The following is a 19656-nucleotide window of genomic DNA, read 5'->3' as shown; positions in this document are numbered from 1 at the left end:
GACTGGCCTTCTTCACCCAGGCTGTAGTCATGATTGGTCTCAAAAATCTTGCTGTTGTATAGCAGACCTAAGGAGAAAATCCCACTCCCTGTCCGTACTGCCCCAGATAGAAACTGCACCCTGCACTGGTAAAGATGTCGATCTGAATAGACGGGTAATGGGAGATTCTACCTTAGGAGAATTTTCCCATGTAACAGACTTTTATGATGGTAAGGAGAAAAGGGATCTAAATTTCCCTGGGATCTGTAACGTTTTGTCTGGTTTTTTGCCAGAACTCTGAAACGATCTCCAAGAGTTGAGAGAAAGAGAGAAATCAGAAGAATCTGTAACCTGGGGGTTTGACAAATCCTAGGTTTGTTGAACCCCCAGGACTAAATCATTCACACTTTGAGGTCTAGATAAATCCTCCCCCTCAGACTCCTGAATTAACTCTTCGTCCTCTTCAGAGGAGAGAAACACTATTCTGAATTGTCTCAGGAACATGCTGCTTGTATGTTTTTCTATGGGGGTGCTAAGGAGTTGTTCCAGTGAGGAAGAAGCCCTAGCCAGACTCTGAGCGGATTCAGCAAATCTGAAAGCCAGTCCTGCATCTGCCTGAGAGTGTGTGTGTGTGTGTGTGTGTGTGTGTGTGTGTGTGTGCGTGTGTGTGTGTGTGTGTATGTGTGTGTGAGTGTGTGTGTGTGTGTGTGTGTGTGAGTGTGTGTGTGTGTGAGTGTTTCTTAGGAAGTTTAGACTGTAAGCTCCAATAGAAGGGACTGATGTGAATGACAAATATTTTCTGTACAGCGCTGTGGAATTGGTAGCGCTATATAAATGGTGATGATGATGATGATAGTGTTATATTTTAAAAAACGCACAGAGAAATAAAGTCAACCATTGTCTCAGAGAATGATGTGTAAAAACAGAAATCTTCTATTAAAACACTTTATAAATGTACAGTAGGGAATTAAATATTCAGATATTATATTACACTACCAAAAAGGGTTACTAACACTAAACCCTACTTTGTGATAGAAGAGCCCAACTTGTATAATCCTAAACACACTAGGACAACAAGGCGATAGGAAATATATAATATATAATCTGTAGACCCCTATGAGATGGCACCAGCGAAGAGTGCACAGAGAGGAAACAGGTGCAGAAATGCCTGGAGAAAATGTACAGTGGTAGTCAGCATATTGATGCTGACTACCCCGACAACACTTACCCTGACATCATGACATCACTTACATTACTTATCACGCTGTTATCGCTGCTGTTAAGGGGATAATGTAAGTATGCGCCCATGCAGTGGCGCACGCAGGGGGGGGTTCTGAGTCTCCAGAAACCCCCCCTGCGCTAACTAAGTGGCCGCTATAGCTGCACTGTCCTATACAGCAGCCGCGGCGCTGTCAAAGAAGAGTCCGCGGCGGTGCTGTAGTGTATACAGCACCGCGGCTGCTGTATAGGACAGCGCTGAAGAAACGGAGCTGCTGCGCATGCGCAGCAGCTCTCGCGGGGGGTGGGTTTTTTTTTGGGTTGGGGGGAAACCCCCCCCCCCGACAATCCTCCGTTCGCCCCTGCCATGTACAATGTACAACGCTTTGTAAAGCACATTGTACATAAGCGCATACTTACATTACTCACTTAACAGCAGCGATAACAGCATTGCGGATGTAAATGACGTCATCAAGTCACGCCAGACTCTTCACCATTCATCGGGATTGGTTCCAGTCGCTTGCCACACCAGTCGTCATTGAGCCTCGTCGGGAAGGAGTCTTTCGCTGTCAAGATGATGGGGTAAGTGTTGTCAGATTTATCAGCGTCATTGTAACGTACCCCACCCAAAATGTCTGCCTCGTGAGAGCAGAAAAGACTGCGGAAAAGAAAACTCCACCTTCCTGGAGGACATAGGGGAGTAGCTATGCTTCAACAATTTAAGATTTAAAGCACCTTTGCTCCGAGTCCACCTACTATGCCCCATTGTCGCAGTGTCCCCCAATGGCATGAAAGAGAAATATGTCTTTATTAAATATTTTATTAGTATGTTTCATTGTTCGATATAGAATACACCTCAATCAGTGTAAAACTAATTGTTGGACCTGGGAAGCCCTCCAAATTGGTATGTTGTTCAGTAATTTCAAGTTACACCTCTATCTATTTGTGTACATGAAATCTTTCTAAAACCCCAAAACTGTGATTTTACCCCTGGAATATTTATATATATCCATATTTGCAATAAAAGCTTCATTGTACTATGTAAGGTAGAAATTACCTATGTATAGAAATTCATAAGTAATACATATAATACATTTTCTCTCCCCTGTCACTCTTTCACCAGGAATCCTCTCCACTGTCACCCCTTAGTATCCCTCCCTTGTCACTTCACCCGGCATCTATCCCCTCCCCTGATTCTCTCTCCCCTGACATGCTCGCCTGAGACCCTCTTCTCTCTTCCTGGCATTCTGCACCCTTAAACATTCCGTCCTGGTACCTGGTCCCCTGAAATCCTCTGAATGGAATCCTTACATTCTTCCCTGGTACCATCTCCTCTCTCCCCTGACACCTTATATCTCCTGACACCCTCTCCCCTGGGAATCTCTTCTTTCTTCTCTGGTTTCCTGTTCCTGCCCCACGTCCCTTCCCCCGGGATCCTCTTCCTGCTGACTTGTTTAAAATAAAAGCAAGATAAACTCCAAAAGTTTTTTAACAATGAAAAATACAGATATTTGCACGTGAAAAACAAATAAACATGAATAATACATACAGAATTGCCCCAAAACTAAACGCTTAAAACCAAGAAACATTTAATAATTTTGATGTGTACTTAAATATAATTAATATATACAAATATGTGGGGACAAGGGAACAGATATAGGTGTTTCTAAGTCTGAATGTACTTGTTTAATTGGACACTTTTTACTAGGTAATAATACTTTTATTATCGCACTTAGGCTGATTCTATAGTACTTTTTATGCAGTGCAGGAAACCTTAACCTACACTGATTTGTTCTAATAAGAGCAAAACAGTCTGTTTGTAGGTGGGATCATTTCGGTCCAATTGCCTGTCATGCTTTCAATACTCCGTGAGTAAAATAATGATATGGGCTCAAAAAGCCACCATGTAATTGACTTATCCAATAGTTAATTATCCAGAAACTAAATGGCTTACTTGCATAACTTTAAATACAGAAAATGATTAAATCTAGCCCTGTTAAATTTTTGGGATAATCCCATCCATGAAATGCTCTTGCTCTTTTAAAAGATTAATCAGTTTACAATACAGCTGTGAAATTTATCCCATGCCTATAATGGCCACACAAGATTAGACTGCATTGGCTATTTTTGTTATTTTCGGCCACACTGACATTGTAGCATGTATATTGCCATCATGTAGACCATTATGCTATACCATTACTGATTGGTTGTTAACCGGTGGTTATATGTGCAGTCATTGGCTGGCCACACTCCTTGGAGACCCCTGCAATTGAGTTGTTTGGTCCAACATCCGAAGGACTGGATCTGTGCAATATGGTCTATTACATCTATTTAATCATTTGGCAATCGCACCAAAACAACTTGATCAACATATTTGATCAACATTGAGTCCTAGGTGAACAAAGTCAATAACTTCTGATTCATAAACTCTGGCTATTCCAACTCACCTTACAGGAATAGTGTAGTGTAAACAAGATTTAGAATGATTCCCACTGTCTTCTGCAGTAACGTTTATTTGAAGATCAAAGAATGGGCTGGCATTAGTGGGGTATGTGTTGTATTTTAATGTAATCTGTTGAAATATGGAAAAAAATAATTACTTTATTATTATATTAAAGCTACCAATATACACATACATCAAGATGTAAGGTAATCTCCAAATGCCAAAATGTTTCTTTTAGCCATATCTGCTTTCCAATCTATTGTTTTGCATTTTTTTAGGATTTTCAAGTGAAGCCTGAAACATACAAGTAATGTTTAAACATATCTGCTTTTCTCAGCAGGAATTCCAGACATACTTTTGTCACCAGTGAGTAAATTTGCAAAGATCTGACAACCCCCTTCTCAATACTGACTTACAGCAGACCGTGGAAATACACTGTTCACTTGCGCAATATACAGTATAAATATATATATATATATATATACATATATATATATATATATATATATATTTATATAAATCACTACTTGAAAATGACAATAATAAACTGCTGATTGTATTCATTTATATTCGTATGCATTGTCCATATAAGTGATCAATTTTATCCCACCAGTTGAGACATAGAATTAGTGGGACCTGACTAACATACCATGGATATATGTTGGTGAACTTATACATGAACTTATACATGGAGCATAATAAACCCTTCTTGCAGTTAGGGCTTAACAGAACTTGTAAGTACTGTATTCAAAGCATAAGGCAGTATAAACCTTAACAATGGATCACAAATTGTGTTATCTTGTATGGCTATGTTTAGAAAAAATAGGGTAGAGATACCCTTTAGAGAATAGCTAAATCTAGAATGCATATTGTGTTACCTGTATGAAGGCACATCCATCACCTTTGACCTGCACATTGTAAACCCCAGGCACATCTTTAAGTTGTCTCTTCTGCAGGAGGAACCTAGTTGCTTCATCCACATGGAAATGATGCAAAGAATGTTCTCCTTCTTGACTCAATATTACATCCAATCCACCATGTCTAGTGTATGTAATCTTAGACAATAGACAGAGAGCCTGGAGTCCTATCACTGTGGCCTGCCAAGATTAAAGAGAGAAATAGGCTTTTATGGGAACACTGTACAAATCTTAGGATCCTTTCCTCTGATTCCATTATCATGTCATACTTCTGGGTTGCAAATGCTAACCTGGGTATTCTCAAAACCTCCGTTTGGGGTTTGCTGCCGTATAAACCAACGAGCAAGACTAAAAGCCTCACTGATGTCTTTTGTTGTTGGGGCATCCACAGATAGATGTGCCAGGACCATATATGATGCTACCTCCACTTTATTAGAATTGGGCTGAGACCATAAAGTTTCTTTGGAAGGATTATTTGGGTTTTCGGGCCAGTAAGTTAGTCCGCCTAAAAGAAACATGAAAGTAAGAATGTAATTTAAAGGGATGTGTCTAATACCTTTTCCTTGTACATGGATTGAGATAAGCTCTAGTTTACACATACATATATACCTACAGGAGGTCATGTAGAGTCGAACATAATGCAAGACCAACTTGTAAGCACAAAATGCACTTCTTACAATGCGCATGTGCTGTAAAAAGAAATGATGTCTCAATCTGGTCTACTAGACCGAGAAATATCTATCCCTTGCTTCTCTGCATGCTTATAGAGGTGGTCAGGCATAGGCATAATACAGTAAGGATGTGTTAAATCTCCTTATCTACTGCGCTGAGGTGGAAGCAGCCACAGATATGCCTTTAGGAGGCGTATCTTTTGCGGCTGCTTTCCTCTTGGTGTAAGATCCGTGTTGATGATAATATGCATTTAGCGCACTATTCCAAGTTGTACATATTTTAAAATTTGTGCAGCTTGGTATACTAAGTAAAGGATGGGATGCAATATACGCTTATGTCATAAGTGTAAATTGTGTCCAACTCTACATAAGGCCCATAATGTTACCATTGAACAAAAGCCTGGACAGACTATCTGATAAATGTTCTATGATGCTCCAATTGTTTACAGAATGTGTTATGCATTGTACTGGAAATTATGAGAAGTAAAATAAATTATAAGCTATTACAAGTGTTAACTGAGTGGTGACCTGCTGGACTGATTACAAAGAAAATGCAAGTAAGTTTGTAAATAAGAGGATTTTTGTACTTAGGTTAGATCCATTTCTCTGATTCTGTCTGGGGGACACTGCTACCATGAGTATAGAGGACTTGTGCAGGAGTAGGCACTTAGTTTGAAATATCAAAACGTGTCGTATTGAAGCTCCTCCCCCTTCTCTACCCACTATACCAATGGACACTGAGGTTTTTATCTAACAAAGCCCATTGTATATCACATAATAATCAAACAAACAACCACTCTAACTCAAAAAACACACTCAACATTAAAACAAAGCATAAAAAGAGAACATCCATGCTGGGGTATATTTCTACCTTGGGGACATTCCAAAGCTGCCCTTACAGGAGGCTATGCCCAGACTATGTTGTGCAACAGACCTTTCTTCAAACTCTTGCTTCTTCAGAGCCAAACACAGTGAATCGGTTAAATTTAGTAAATTAATGGATGGAAGACCAAGTTGACACCCGACACAACTACTTGGCCAGGGCCCCAAGTCATGCCACCCAGGAAGCACTAATTGATCTTGTAGAATGAGCTGTGATGTTTTCAGGAGCTGGTTTTCCTACAGAAATATAAGCCTGATGGTTTGTAGCCTTAATCTACCTAGACACAGACTGTTTAGTCGCTTCCCAGCCCCTCTTCGGGGCATTATGTAGAACCAAAAGACTATTGGTCCTATGCAATTTCTGTTGACCTATATTCTCAAGGCTCTGACCACATCTAACAATTGTAGGTAGTCTTCACTTCCAGATTATTCTTCTAGCTCATCCAATGTGCAAAAGGAAAACCATTTTCCAATTAAAAAACTAGCAGCTATTTCTAGAAGTTTCCTGCAATGCTGAAAGGACAACATTAAGGAGTAATTGGTGGAACATAAGCAGCATGGATGTGTATAACACTTTGAAGAAAAGTCTGACTTTTAAGAATAACTTCTTTTGAAAGATGACCGTCAGAGCTGAGATTTGAACCTTTAAAGAAGACAGTGACAGTCCACTTTCAAAACCATCCTGTAATAATAGTCTGTGCCAAATTAAAACAGGTAAAGTGTGTGCCTCTTTCTTTTTACACCATGAAATGTAAGCCTTTCCACAACCTATGGTAAGTCTTTGAAGAAACTTTCTTGTTTTAATCATGGTCTGAATAACTTCCTCAGACAGACCGTTGCTCTAAGTATCCAGGTCTCAGAAGCCACGCCGCTAAAGGCAGCCAAGCTAAATTTTGGTGGTAATATTTTTTTGGGCTTAACAGATCTTTTCTTAGAGGAAGCTTCCACTGTGGGTCTTTCGCCATGCATAAAATGTCTGCAAACTTAAATCTTCTCAGCCAGCTTGTAGCTACAAGAAACACTGGAACCTCCTGTCTCTGGATCTGTTCAGGGCTCGCTGTAGCATGGCTATTGGGGGAAAGACAAGACCGTAATGGTGTCCATGAAAAAACCTTCAGACCCTGGTTCTTGCACAATATGTCTCCACCTTGCAGAGTTGAAGCTATCATATGTATTTCCAGCTGGCCCCATTTCTCCACTACCCGATTGACAACTTCTTTGTTAAGGGACCACTAACCTGGATGAATGACATGTTGACTGAAGAAATTGGTCTCCCAATTCTCCTCTTCTGAAATAAACACTGCTTAGTTAGCTGGAAGATGACATTCCGCCTAGCTCATAATCCCAGTAGTTTTCCTCATAACTAAGAAGCTCTTTGTTCCTCCTTGGTGGTTTATATATGCTACAGTTGAGGCTTTGTCTAACTGTATGCAAACTTTTCCTTTGTTATGGACTAAGCTCGAAACAAGGGTGATAGCACCACTCTTAGTTCTGGAACATATAAGTAGAGCTTTGATACCTCCTGGGACCACAGTCCTAGGAGACGGAGGTTATGAGTCACTGCTCCCTACCACACTAGGCTGGGATCTGTGGTCACCACTGTCCAATACTATATGGGTGAATTCTGTTAATTTTTCCATCTTTAGCCACCAAAGAATGGATGAATGGGTTTGTGAAGAAAGTTTCAAGAACTGAGTCTCTAAATGAGGATTTGATCTGGATCATCTGGCCAGAATCTCTGCTTGGAAATCCTCAAAAGAAACCAAGTGAATTGGACAGCATTGAAGGTAGCTAACATTTTCCCCTTAGTTTCATGCACTGGAGAATCAATACTTGTATCTCAAAATTGATTTGTCCTGATTCTAAATGGCAAGTATCTTCTCTTCTGGTATAAATATCTTCTGACATGTGGTGTGAAATAAGAGACCGAGAAAAATCATATGTTGTCTCCGTATGAAGTTGAAATTTTGATAATGTATCACCCAACTATGTGATTCCAGCATCTCCATCGTTATCTGTAGATGGGTTGCGAGAAGATGAGCTAATTTTGCTTTTATCAGAAGGTCAACCAGGTTAATTTCCACATTGACCCATTTTCACTGTAACAGGGTTGCCTTGACTGGCATTATCTTAGTAAGTACCCTTAATGCCATGGCTAGAACAAATGGTACAGCTCTCAACTGAAAATTAACAACTGAAAATGCCTGTCTGCAACCACAAATCTGTAAAGACTGTGTTGTTCCTCCCAGATGGGAAAGTGTAGTTATGCATCCTTTATGTCCACAGATGTGAGAAATCTTGCTCCATGCCATTTATAACTGAAGGTAAAGATTCTATCTTAAACCTGTTGACCTCCAGACGGATATTTAAGGATTTCAGATTAGTCGAAAGAACAAGTCCTTTTTTGTAGTGTAACTGCTTTGGTGGCAAATCTTTGTAGAGGTAAAAATGTGCAATGGAAATTACATCATTGCACTTCCCCCACACATGCTCTACTTGAGCCTCAGAGCTATCTGAATTGGCTCTCTGCAAATATTGCCTCCCGCTCTGGCTCTAACACCCAGGGGAAGATAGGCTGGCCATCCTGGGGGAAAGTAGGGTTAGGATGGGTAATACAGAGTAGGCTTCAGCAAAAATCTTGTGGATGCACCATATATACAAACGAAATTCCATGTGTTGAACCTGCCACACCCTGTTAATTATAGCCTGGAGGGATGGGGGGAGTTGCTGTCTCTAGTCCGCTGAAAGTTGACAGGTGGCTGCCAAAAGTATATGTTTAATTAGCTTGTTCTGATGATGACTCACCGAGGGGGCTCTTAAAGGTAGGAGGTAAAATTTAGGTTCGAGAGGCACATCTAACTGGAGGACTGAATCAGATTTTTGATATCTATCCAGAAGTGGGCCAACTGAGGACATGTCCACCATATGTGAAGATAAGTACCCTCTTGAGAGCACCCCCGCCAAAAGCGATCAGAACTATACAATAAATTAATAGCAGACCTCAGCAGGGATGTAGGGATGTACTGGTGAGAGGCCGGGATGAGGGTGGCACAGGGTGGTTGAAGTACAGTGGGTGAAAGGTGGTTCTCTGACAGGGAGATTGGTTTGAGGCAGTGCGGTGAAAGGGCCTGTCTGGTTGAGGCAGTAAAGGATGAGGGCAGCAGTGACTACATCCTTTTGCATGCTATTAAGATGTGGACACAGCTCTCTGCTGTCCCCAGTACACATGCATGACTCCCCATATGAGTGATTACTAGTTTCTGCCCAGAAGTGTGGTACAACAAGCATTATATGGAGTCTTAATACTGAAATACAGCACTAGTAAGAAATTATTGTAGTGTAGGAAAAAGTCACCAACATAGGGTTAAATACTGTAAATACCTACACTTTTATTTGCTCTCAATTCAAGTATACTTAAAAGCAGAAGAAATACAAATAAAAACTCTAACTGCACAAAGCCACAAACACCAAGCAGAATACACACTAAAAAATATTTATTAACTTATTAGACAAACACTTTTGCATGCAAAATAAAAGCATATATCAGCAAATCCAACAAGGAAAAAACAAGAAAGTAAAAGAAGTCGTTAACATGGAAAATTGTAGGGGTGACTTTAATAGTACCTGTCTCTGCTATTGGAATTCACTGAGGGTCTAGAAACTGAGCAAAAATAACGGTTATCTTGAATGAATTTAACACCAAACATCCATATTTAACCATCTGGCTGAGACTTCAGCCTGCAACACATTACATAATAGTTTCAAGCATTATTGCTGTTGACTGCTTAAGTCTGTAACTATTCCTTGCTCCAATGGACAGTTCTTTTTTAAAACTGTTATTACCTATCTCTTCTACATTTTTTAGTTGAAACTTTTTTGGCAGCAACTAGTAAAAATTATTTGTGGAGATAAAAATGTGCAGTTCTCCTGCATGCTGTATGAGTCCTCAGAGTCTTCTGAAAGGCCGCACTGTCCCACAGAATATGATCCCTCCAACTCTTGCTCTGATGTTCAGTATTTAAGTCCATTTGCCACAATTGAGGTGATAGTGCTATTTCAATCATAGCAATATTCCAGAGGCTGGTGTCTTTATCCTAGCACCGACAGCATCATCCCCACCAGAGCCAATCGTCCCCTCTTCTGCCAACAGCCTTGAGTCCCAGTACGGCTGTCCCATATGTGCCATCAGCTGATTTGTGCACCCACACACAACGATGCCTGTGCTGACATGTGCACACACACACTGGTGCCTGCGCTGAATTGTGCATGTACACCCTGGTGCCTGTGCTGAATTGGGCACCCACAAGACGGTGCTTTCCACTGACTTGTGCTCCTGTACACCTGTGCCTTCCATCTGACTTGTCGTCACACACAACTGTGCTTTCAAACTGACTTGTGCTTGCACACATCTGTGCCTTCCACCTGACTTTTGTACCCACACACCTGTGCCCTCCCCTGACATGGACACCTACACAACTGTGCCCTCCCCTGACTTGCAAGAAAATGCAAAGACATTTCACTTAAAATGCATGTGCTTGACACACACAAACTTTTTTATTTTGAACTAGGAACAGTTTAGAGTAAAAACCCAAATTCCCTTGAGTCTGGCATATGTAAAGATACAATGGCTTCTTGCAGGACCAACCTCCTTGTAAGATTGTTTGGGGGAGTTGTGGAGAAATATGGCTTGCGTGTAGGGCCCAAGAGATCCAGGACATTGGCCCTTTGATGATATGTGTGTAACCCACTTGTCCAAAGAAGACCTAATCTATTTATCTCAATAAAGCAAGAGGTGAGCCCACAGATCTCTCTGAGTTGGTAAGTAAACTATCATACGACCTGTTCTTCAGCGGGCACTGGTGCTAATCAAGCTTGCTGGTTCTTTTGCTGACCCCCTTTCTGGGCAAAAGAGTGGTCTCAATAACAAAAGGAACTGAAACTTAGTGCCTTGGTTTGGGAGCATTTACTGGGAGGCAAGAGTTCTTACCCCAGCAGCTTGAGAAATAATTTTGTCCAACTCTTAGCCAAAGAGGACATTACCTTCAAAAGGTAATTCTTCCAGAGTCCTTTTAGACTCCACACTCCACACTATAATCCCATGATTTTAGCCAGAACACATGCCTTAAAACCAATACTGAAATTCTAGACAATTCAAAAATTGTGTGTCTCAGATATTTTGACACTTCTCTGATCTAGGCCTACCAGATTGTAAATCCTCACTAATCTGTTCTTCCCATTTATCAATTGTCTTGTTAACCCAGGCAGAATAGGTCTTAGAGATGCCACAGCTGCAAGAAAAATAGATCATAACATCAACTTGCACTTCCTATCTGTACTATTTTTAATGAAGTAATATTGGAGATAGGAATAGACATGGATTTAGAAATTAGTGCAATAGGAGCATCCCCTCTTCGTGAATTTTCTCATTTAACAATGTCAACTTCAGGTATAGGGTAATGTATCCAAAAACTGCAAGGGGCTTGAAATTTACTGTCAGGTTTCTGCCAGGCTTCTTCCAAAATTTTAGTTAATTCAGAAGAAGCAAGAACAGTAACTGCATGTTGCTTCTTTCTTTAAACAGGGATATATTCAGAACCTCTGGTTTCTCAGTGTCATTGATATTAAGGATTGATGGACATCAAGTAATACGTAATAATGCCCTGCCATGTACATCCTTCCAACTTGTAAGGTCCTCAAATTTGGATACTCCTGGAATTTATCCATCCTCCTGAGAGGTGAAATCTGATTCAGAGTCTTAAAGTCACCAAAGATTGATGCTGCCAAGTACACCCAAAACCTGCGTCCCTCTGCCAGACAGTTGAAGATGGGCAGATGGTTCACCTTTCTGCACAACAACAGCCCTAAACGTACCACCAGGAAAACAACGCAGTGGCGCAAGGATAGGAAGGTGAATGTTTGTGACTGACCAAGTCAGAGCCTTGACCTATAGCCAATAGAAAATCTGTGGATGAACTTGAAGAGAGCAGGCCATTGCCCCTTAACACGAAATTTGAGTGAACTTGAACAATTCTGCAAGGAAGAATGAGCAAATGTTCCCCAATTTAAGTGCACAAAGCTGGTACAGACATATTCAAATAGACTGTTGTAATTACAGAAAAAGTTGTCTCTACAAAGTATTAATCAGAGGCTTGATCACTTTCCAACACTGTTATTGTAGTTTTTCATTTTTTAATATTGTTCAGAACTGTTGCCTTTTTTCATTAGTTGAATGTTGTAAGGCAAAATGTGTAAACAAGCCTGGAAAAAGTTTGAGTTAATTTACTTCAATTTCCATGGTGTACGGTGTCAAAAAAGTAATAATGTTGACAGGGAATGATGATTTTCTATAGGTACTGTATACCCAAGGTAGCAGTGTCCCCCCAGCATGGGTGGGAGAGGAAAGAAACTGAGAAAACACAATATGCTGGCTAATTTACTATGTATAATGGGGTTCAAGTGGTTAGCAGCTAACTAGTATGAGCATTTAATATGGATATGTGTAGATTCTAACATATACATGATTCTGTATTGGCAATGTCATACAATCACCTTGTTTTACAGTTGTCTTGTGCAAGTCTTGTAGAAGGATCGCTCTAATCTCATAGTCCCCAGACAATGTGAACATGTAAGCAAGCATAGCCTTTGTATGTAGACTGTCTACTTGGAAGACACTGCTCCGTAACCACTGCAGAGCTCTCTGCATCATTTCATTCTGCATCATTTTATTCTGCTAAAGACAAGAAAGGTCATTATAAATTGGCACAAATGTGGAATGTGCAAATGTTGTTTCTTCCCCTTTTGTAACGTCATATAGACATTTTTGTGTGCTTACTCTCATTATAATGGGCAAACTGAAGGTTAAGAGCATCAAACTGCAGAGGGTGCAAAATGTTGCCCCTTCTAATAGAAGAATCTGGGCAGATACAGGCATCCCTTGCTGAATGCAGGCCAGGTGTTGTAATGCACCTCGTATTGTGCCGAATTACAAAAACAAGATTTAGTGATGAGATGTTTTAAATTTACTTTAAGGGGTTGACGGGTGTTCTTGTCCTCAGCGATGCCTGGGATCTGGTGATGACTTTTATTTTTTATAGGATGGCCTTTGCACCACTCGTGCACTTTTCATGCAAGACATACAGTACATACAGTACATACAGTATATATGCGCACAAATACAATGTAATAAAGACATTGAAATGTAGAAAAGTGAGACATGAAATAAAGACCCAATGTCCCTAGAAATGAGGCTACAATGAGCTGCATTTTAAGAGTGAATAGAAAGGTTTTAATTGATTTAAATTGATTGTAGCCTGACCTGACATTTTGTGGGAGATTTACTTTGTTAAGATTTAGTTTTTGCTTTATACACCCTGCGATTTACTAATGGCCAAATCACATAACAGAGCTTTATTTGAAACGGTAACGTCCATACTCCAGATTTTTTACCTATGAAAAGTATACAAACCATTCCATGTATTAAGTGGTGGTTTGCCAAATCGCCTCTTATTGGTAAAAATACCTGTTTCTGACAGATGAGTTAGCTCAAACAGTATGCTGTTGAGCTGTCTTGCTTGTCAGAAGGTGTAAAAATGGTGTTTAGATAAGGTCTCTGTATCTTATAGTTTCACTTTTGTGGTAAACCACATATATAGGCAATGTAATAAAAACCTTAAAACACAGAGGTAACACATAATTAAATCAGCCCCATGTCCCCTCACTCCCCCCCATTATGATTAATTTAAGAGATACATTAGGCTGAACCATGCAGTATTTTAGTCGAATAACCAAAAAGTTAATGAATGTAGCGGGTGGTGCTAAAGTGATTATAAGCTGTACTATAATGTGACGTTTTTGTCGGCTTCACTATGCGCACTTCCTGGATTATCTACAAACTTGCAAATGTAGGAAAATTGATTTTATAGGAGTATTTCCAAAGATCATGAAGCCGGCACCTTGCATTGCGCTATGCTGGTAAGTCAGTGCACTTGTCTACACTCAATGTCATTTGTAAATCAGCCTTGTCTCATGTTTTTTTTTTTTTTATTTTATTAATGTAAAAATCAGGAATATATTAATCTCTTAATATTTGGTAGTTTCTCATTTTTATGTCTGTTTTACCAAAGCTAGAAAGACCTATCATGCTTTCTTAATTTGTGTTGAAAATACAAAAGAGGACATTCCAACTTGCATCATGGCACAATTAATTCTGAAACATTCCCAGTTAAACCAAAACAAGCCTTGATATTACAACCATCTTAATAATGTGTTATATTGTATATTCTATATTATATATTCATAGAATAAACTAGGAAGGTTGGAGGGGGGTAGGATTTCCACTGACAAGCCAGAAATCAGATCTAAAAATTCCATCTTATTGAACTTTGTTCAAACTGGGGAAGGTGGAAGGTGCAGCAAACTGATTGCAATATGAGGCAATGTTCCAAAAGAGGAGGAGGCAAATTGTAGATTGTCCAGCTGGACCTCATGATGGTGCCTCACTTCATAAAAGAAAGGGGTGGGGCTAAACCCAAGAAACCACTTTGGCTAATCCATTGCTCTCATGTGGTAAGTTTTCACCCTGTGAAAACATACAGAGAAAAACAAGTACAAGTAAGAAGATATAAAGCATAGGAAGGTTACCTACCATGACAGCTGCGTTTTGGTTTTAGGTACTAGTGAACAGCACATGAGAAGTTTTAGTTAATTATAAATAGGTAGAACTGTTAGGAAGACAGGATTTCTTTCCAGACTTACCTCTAGAACCTGCTCAGTCTCCAATAGAGCCAAAGTAACATATGCACTTAAAGTGATTTCTTCGTCAACACCTCCCTTCGGTTTAAGAAAAAAAATGACAGTTATTCAAGTACACATGTCCATGTGTATTATCCCATATTTAGTCCCCATGTTTCACACTATTGGCAGAACTTTTGGTGGTGTATGTAAAAGGTGTCAGCAGCTGTGTAAGGATGTTAGGGGACACAATCTTTAAACTTTACCAAGGTTTTGGTTTTATTTGAACAGCTTGTAACAGATGATAATGACTGTACTCACAGTTGTAACAGCAGTCGGCAGTAATACAGTCTTATGCTGATATATACAGTATATTTATATACAGTACTGTGCAAACATTTTAGGCAGGTGTGGAAAAAATGCTGCAAAGTAAGAATGCTTTCAAAAGTAGAAGTGTTAATAGTTTATTTTATCAATTAACAAAATGCAAAGTGAAAGTATAAAAGAGAAATCTAAATCAAATCAATATTTGGTGTGACCATCCTTTGACATCAAAACAGCATGAATTCTGATAGGTACACCTGCACAAAGTCAGGATTTTGTAGAATTATAGTCAGGTGTATGACTAACCAATCATACCAAACAGGTGATAATGATCATCATTTTTATATGTAGGTTGAAACACAGTCATTAACTGAAAATGAAACAGTTGTGTAGGAGGCTTAAAACTGGGTGTGGAACAGCCCAACTCTGCTGCAAAGGTGAGGTTGTGGAAGACAGTTTCATGTCATAGGTCAGACACCATGGCAAGACTGAGCAGAACAATAGGACACAAGTAATTATACTGCATCAGCAAGGTCTCTCTCAGGCAAAGAATGTAAAGCAGACTGGGGTTTCAAGATGTGCTGTTCTTTAGAAGAAGCACAAAGAAACAGGCAATGTTGAGGACTGTAGACACATTGGTCATCCAAGAAAACTTAATGCCTCAGATGAAAGACACATAATACTTACTTCCCTTCGAAATAGGAAGATGTTCAGCAGTGCCATCAGCTCAGAACTGGAAAAGACCAGTGGGACCCAGGTACACCCATCTACTGTTCGGAGAAGTCTGGCCAGAAGTGGTCTTTATGGAAGAATTGCAGCCAAAAAGCCATTACCTTCGACGTGGAAACAAGATCAAGCGACTCAACTATGCACGGAAACATAGGAACTGGGGTGCAGAAAAATGGCAGCAGGTGCTCTGGACTGATGAGTAAAAATTTGAAATATTTGGTTGTAACAGAAGACAGTTTGTTCGCCAAAGGGCTGGAGAGCAGTAAAATAATAAGTGTCTACAGGCAACAGCGAAGCATGGTGAAGGTTTCTGCAAGTTTGGGGCTGCATTTCAGGTAATGGATTTGGGAATTTGGTTAGGATAATGGTGTCCTCAATTCTGAGAAATACAGGTAAGTACATCCATCATGCAATACCATCAGGGAGGTGTCTGATGGGCTCCATCTTTATTCTGCAGCACTACAAGTACCCCAAACATACAGCCAATGTCATTAAGAACTATCTTAAGTGTAAAGTCCAGAGTTCTCAACATCATCGAGTCTGTCTGGGATTACATGAAAAGACAGAAGGATTTTAGCAAGCCTACATCCACAGAAGATCTGAGGTTAGTTCCCCAAGATGTTTGGAACAACCTCCCTGCTGAGTTCCTTCAAATCTGTGTGCAAGTGTACCTAGAAGAATTGATGCATTGATACGGTTTGGAAGGCAAAGGTTATTTACACCAAATATTGATTTGATTTACATTTCTCTTCTGTTAATTCACTTTGCATTTTGTATTTTTCTGAACCTGCCTAAAACAGAATATAATTGTTGGTGGTAAATAGTATTAGGAACAGGCCTCTTATGAAATATAAGCCTCCGGTCACTTGTAATTGGAATTAGGGACACTGAAAGAAACAGCTATAACTAAACACGTCTTTCTCCTAGGAGAGCTTGGAAGGGATGTCGGGAAAGTCAGACTTCCGGTCTCTGCATGCGCAGGGGTGCTATGCGTACATTCGGACTGTGACAGACTTCCTTTTACCACTAGATCACCGGCGATTATCACAGTCAGGTAGGAGATGGAGCGTAGCGCTCCTTGTCAACACAGACAACACCGCTGCAAGCTGGCCACATAGTCTGCTGCCAATTTAGTAGCACTATTCAAAGTGGTTTCTAAATCATTAGTCAGGGGCAGGTCAGAAAGCAGCTGTTGGCCGAGGCACAATAAAGCCTTGTGGTCAGGAGAAAGCTAGGGTTGCAGAAGCAAGTTGAGATAATGGGGCACAGTGAGGCTCTATGGTCAGGAACAAGTTGAGTTTATGACACATTGAGATAATGGGCCTGATGCAGATTTTGTTGCAAAATGGGCGTAAATGGAAAAAAATACATATTTCCGCCATATTCAGCACCGCATACATCTCAAGATGCTTTCTCCTCTGCATCAGCAGCATATGCCTTAAACCACTAAGACCTGCATTTCCTAATTCAGACTGCAGCTTTTTAAGTAGTGATAAAATATATAAGAGAAATAAAAGCGCATACGCCTGTAAAAAGGGTATGTGAGAATCATGTGGTTTGTTAACACTTACCTGTTAATATATGTTTGGTTCCTGTGTTATTTAGCTATTTTTAGAAGTACTGAAGGAATATAGCTCTTCTGATGAAATAGTGAGTGGAGTACACATTTGAAAATACAGTTTGACAGGTAATGAGGAACGTAGCAGCTAAAAGCTGACTCTTACCCTACATACACTTCCCCTTCTCCGTTCCGTATGATCTCTGGTGCTGTACTTGTATGGTGCTTCTGGGGTCTCTCCCTTATGATGATTTAACTACAAAGTATGGGTACCTAGAAGGTACAGTTCTGTGTTTCTCTTAAATGCGTTTCGCCCTACGTGAGGACTTTCTCAAGGTTAATATGGTTCTAAAGGGCTTTATAGAGAGCCTCTTGTGTCACCTAAAACTTTAGTCATATTTTACTGATTAAAAATGTTTAAAAGAGGTTTTTTGCAATATCAGATGACCCCCAGTAAATTTTTGTTAAAATTGTTACATTTATTGTTGTTTCAAAATGTACATCCATATTAAGGTCAAAATCTTCATGGTATAACAGAAATGTAATAAATTATTTTAGAATGATGCAGCTCCAGTGATAAGGAACAGAGGTGCATTTGGTTTTATATCATTCTTCGCTAAACAGCAATTACTGGTTAAAATTATACTGTAATTAATTGTATGCATATCTATACTTCTACTTTATAGTTATTAACGCTTACTGTGGTCATTCATCTTCGCTTGGTACAGACCACATATTTGAGGCCACAAGGGAACTCCAGCACGTAGATCACCCTTCTGTATTGCAATTGAAGTTGTCTTGAACTTTAAATTTCCTTCTGTTAGAATGGGAAATTATTGCCAGTTGCGGTTTTGTGTTGTAGGTCATATTTTTATATCCTGCACAATTTAATCAGTAGTGACATCCAATAGACTTGGGCCGGCTGTTGTTGCTGGTGTTTTGTGGTAAGGGAATGAAGCTCTTAGAAGATTTTTTAAATTGGACACTAAATATACTGTGGGCATCTGATATTTTCATTACATTGAGATACAATTGTAAAAAAAACCCCTTTTTTTAATCAATAAAATTAAAAAAGACACTTTTTTTTTTAACTGTTTTTTCACTAAAGTTTTCTCAGCCACAAGAGGTTCTCTATAAAAGAGCAGCCTCTTTAGAACCATATTATCCTTGACAAAGTCCTGACGTAGAACAAAACGCATCAGTAAGGAACACAGAACTGTACCTTCTAGAAAAGAGCTATATTCATTCAGTACTCCCAACGTGATCCTACAGAAACCCTGAGTAACACAGGAATCAAACATTTATTAACGGGTAAATGTTAATATACCAGACGATTCTCAAGTACCCCTTCTACAGACATATGCGTTTTAACTTCTTTTATATATTTTATCACCATGCGCCTGGTTTATGAAAATTCATCACCATCAATAAGTATTTGCACTTGCCCTATAGCGGGTATGTAAGATATGCCAACTAACAGGCGCATATGCACGTTTCTGCATGTCTGCATGGACTGCATTTGCGTAAACATTTGCCTTTTTTTGCACGCCCCTTCTCTCCCCCATTCCACTTCTTCAGGCGCAGGAAGGTATAAGTGCAAAGAAATGCTCAAGTCTGCATAGACATACTGTCTGAACATGTGCATAGTGATTTTGCAAAAGATATGTTATGTAAACTGATATACGTTCAACTCTGTATCAGCCCCAATATGTTCAGGAAAAAAAGTGATAAAGAACAAGCTGAGGACAGGGGCGCAGTCAGGCAGTGTGACTAGGAACAAATTTAGGTCTGGAGTGTCATCAGGAAATGTAGGTCATCGAAGGTCAAGGGTGCAGGAAAGCATTGCCAGTAATGCAGTCACTTAAGTTTGTGGTTTCTCTGTTGGTTCATCTACTTCAGCAAACCTATTTATACAGTCTAACACTAACTATCTGTTTCAGAAATGCAAACTTAGCTTACTGTGTGGTTTAGGTTACAGCATGCACTTGGTCACATATTTTCAATAGTGGCATCTCACCTGTAAAGCCTTTATTAGTTTCCCCCTGTTTTTGAAACTACCGCTGGGGAGTTGGTTGTTTTTAAGCCAATTAACAATCTTCTGAATGCAGTCTTTATCCACAGAAATATGACGAGAAGCTGCACTGAAAGACTTCATCACATAGGCTGATAGCCTGAGAAAGAGGAGGAACTAGTTGACTTGGAGAT

The 19656-nt window shown here is 39.8% G+C and overlaps 1 protein-coding gene across 5 annotated transcripts in view; it reads right to left on the bottom strand.

The window, feature by feature from the left end:
- LOC142160962 (alpha-2-macroglobulin-like protein 1) overlaps positions 1–19656 on the bottom strand; it is a 69361-nt gene that overhangs the window by 9274 nt on the left and 40431 nt on the right. For 4 of the 5 annotated variants that reach the window (XM_075216105.1, XM_075216104.1, XM_075216108.1 and 1 more), the window contains 6 exons: positions 19469–19622; positions 14865–14939; positions 12660–12840; positions 4848–5062; positions 4519–4737; positions 3645–3769 (listed from right to left, as the gene is read on the bottom strand). In XM_075216105.1, coding sequence (XP_075072206.1) covers positions 3645–3769; positions 4519–4737; positions 4848–5062; positions 12660–12840; positions 14865–14939; positions 19469–19622 — 969 coding nt within the window. The remainder of the gene's footprint in view (positions 1–3644; positions 3770–4518; positions 4738–4847; positions 5063–12659; positions 12841–14864; positions 14940–19468; positions 19623–19656) is intronic. The other variant, XM_075216106.1, reaches the window with a different exon arrangement.

This window comes from Mixophyes fleayi, chromosome 6 (genome assembly GCF_038048845.1).
Source record: "Mixophyes fleayi isolate aMixFle1 chromosome 6, aMixFle1.hap1, whole genome shotgun sequence".
In the NCBI taxonomy this organism is placed as follows: Eukaryota; Metazoa; Chordata; class Amphibia; order Anura; family Limnodynastidae; genus Mixophyes; species Mixophyes fleayi.
The sequence above is the reverse complement of the archived record's forward strand: the minus strand, read 5'-3'. Positions and strand labels throughout refer to the sequence as shown.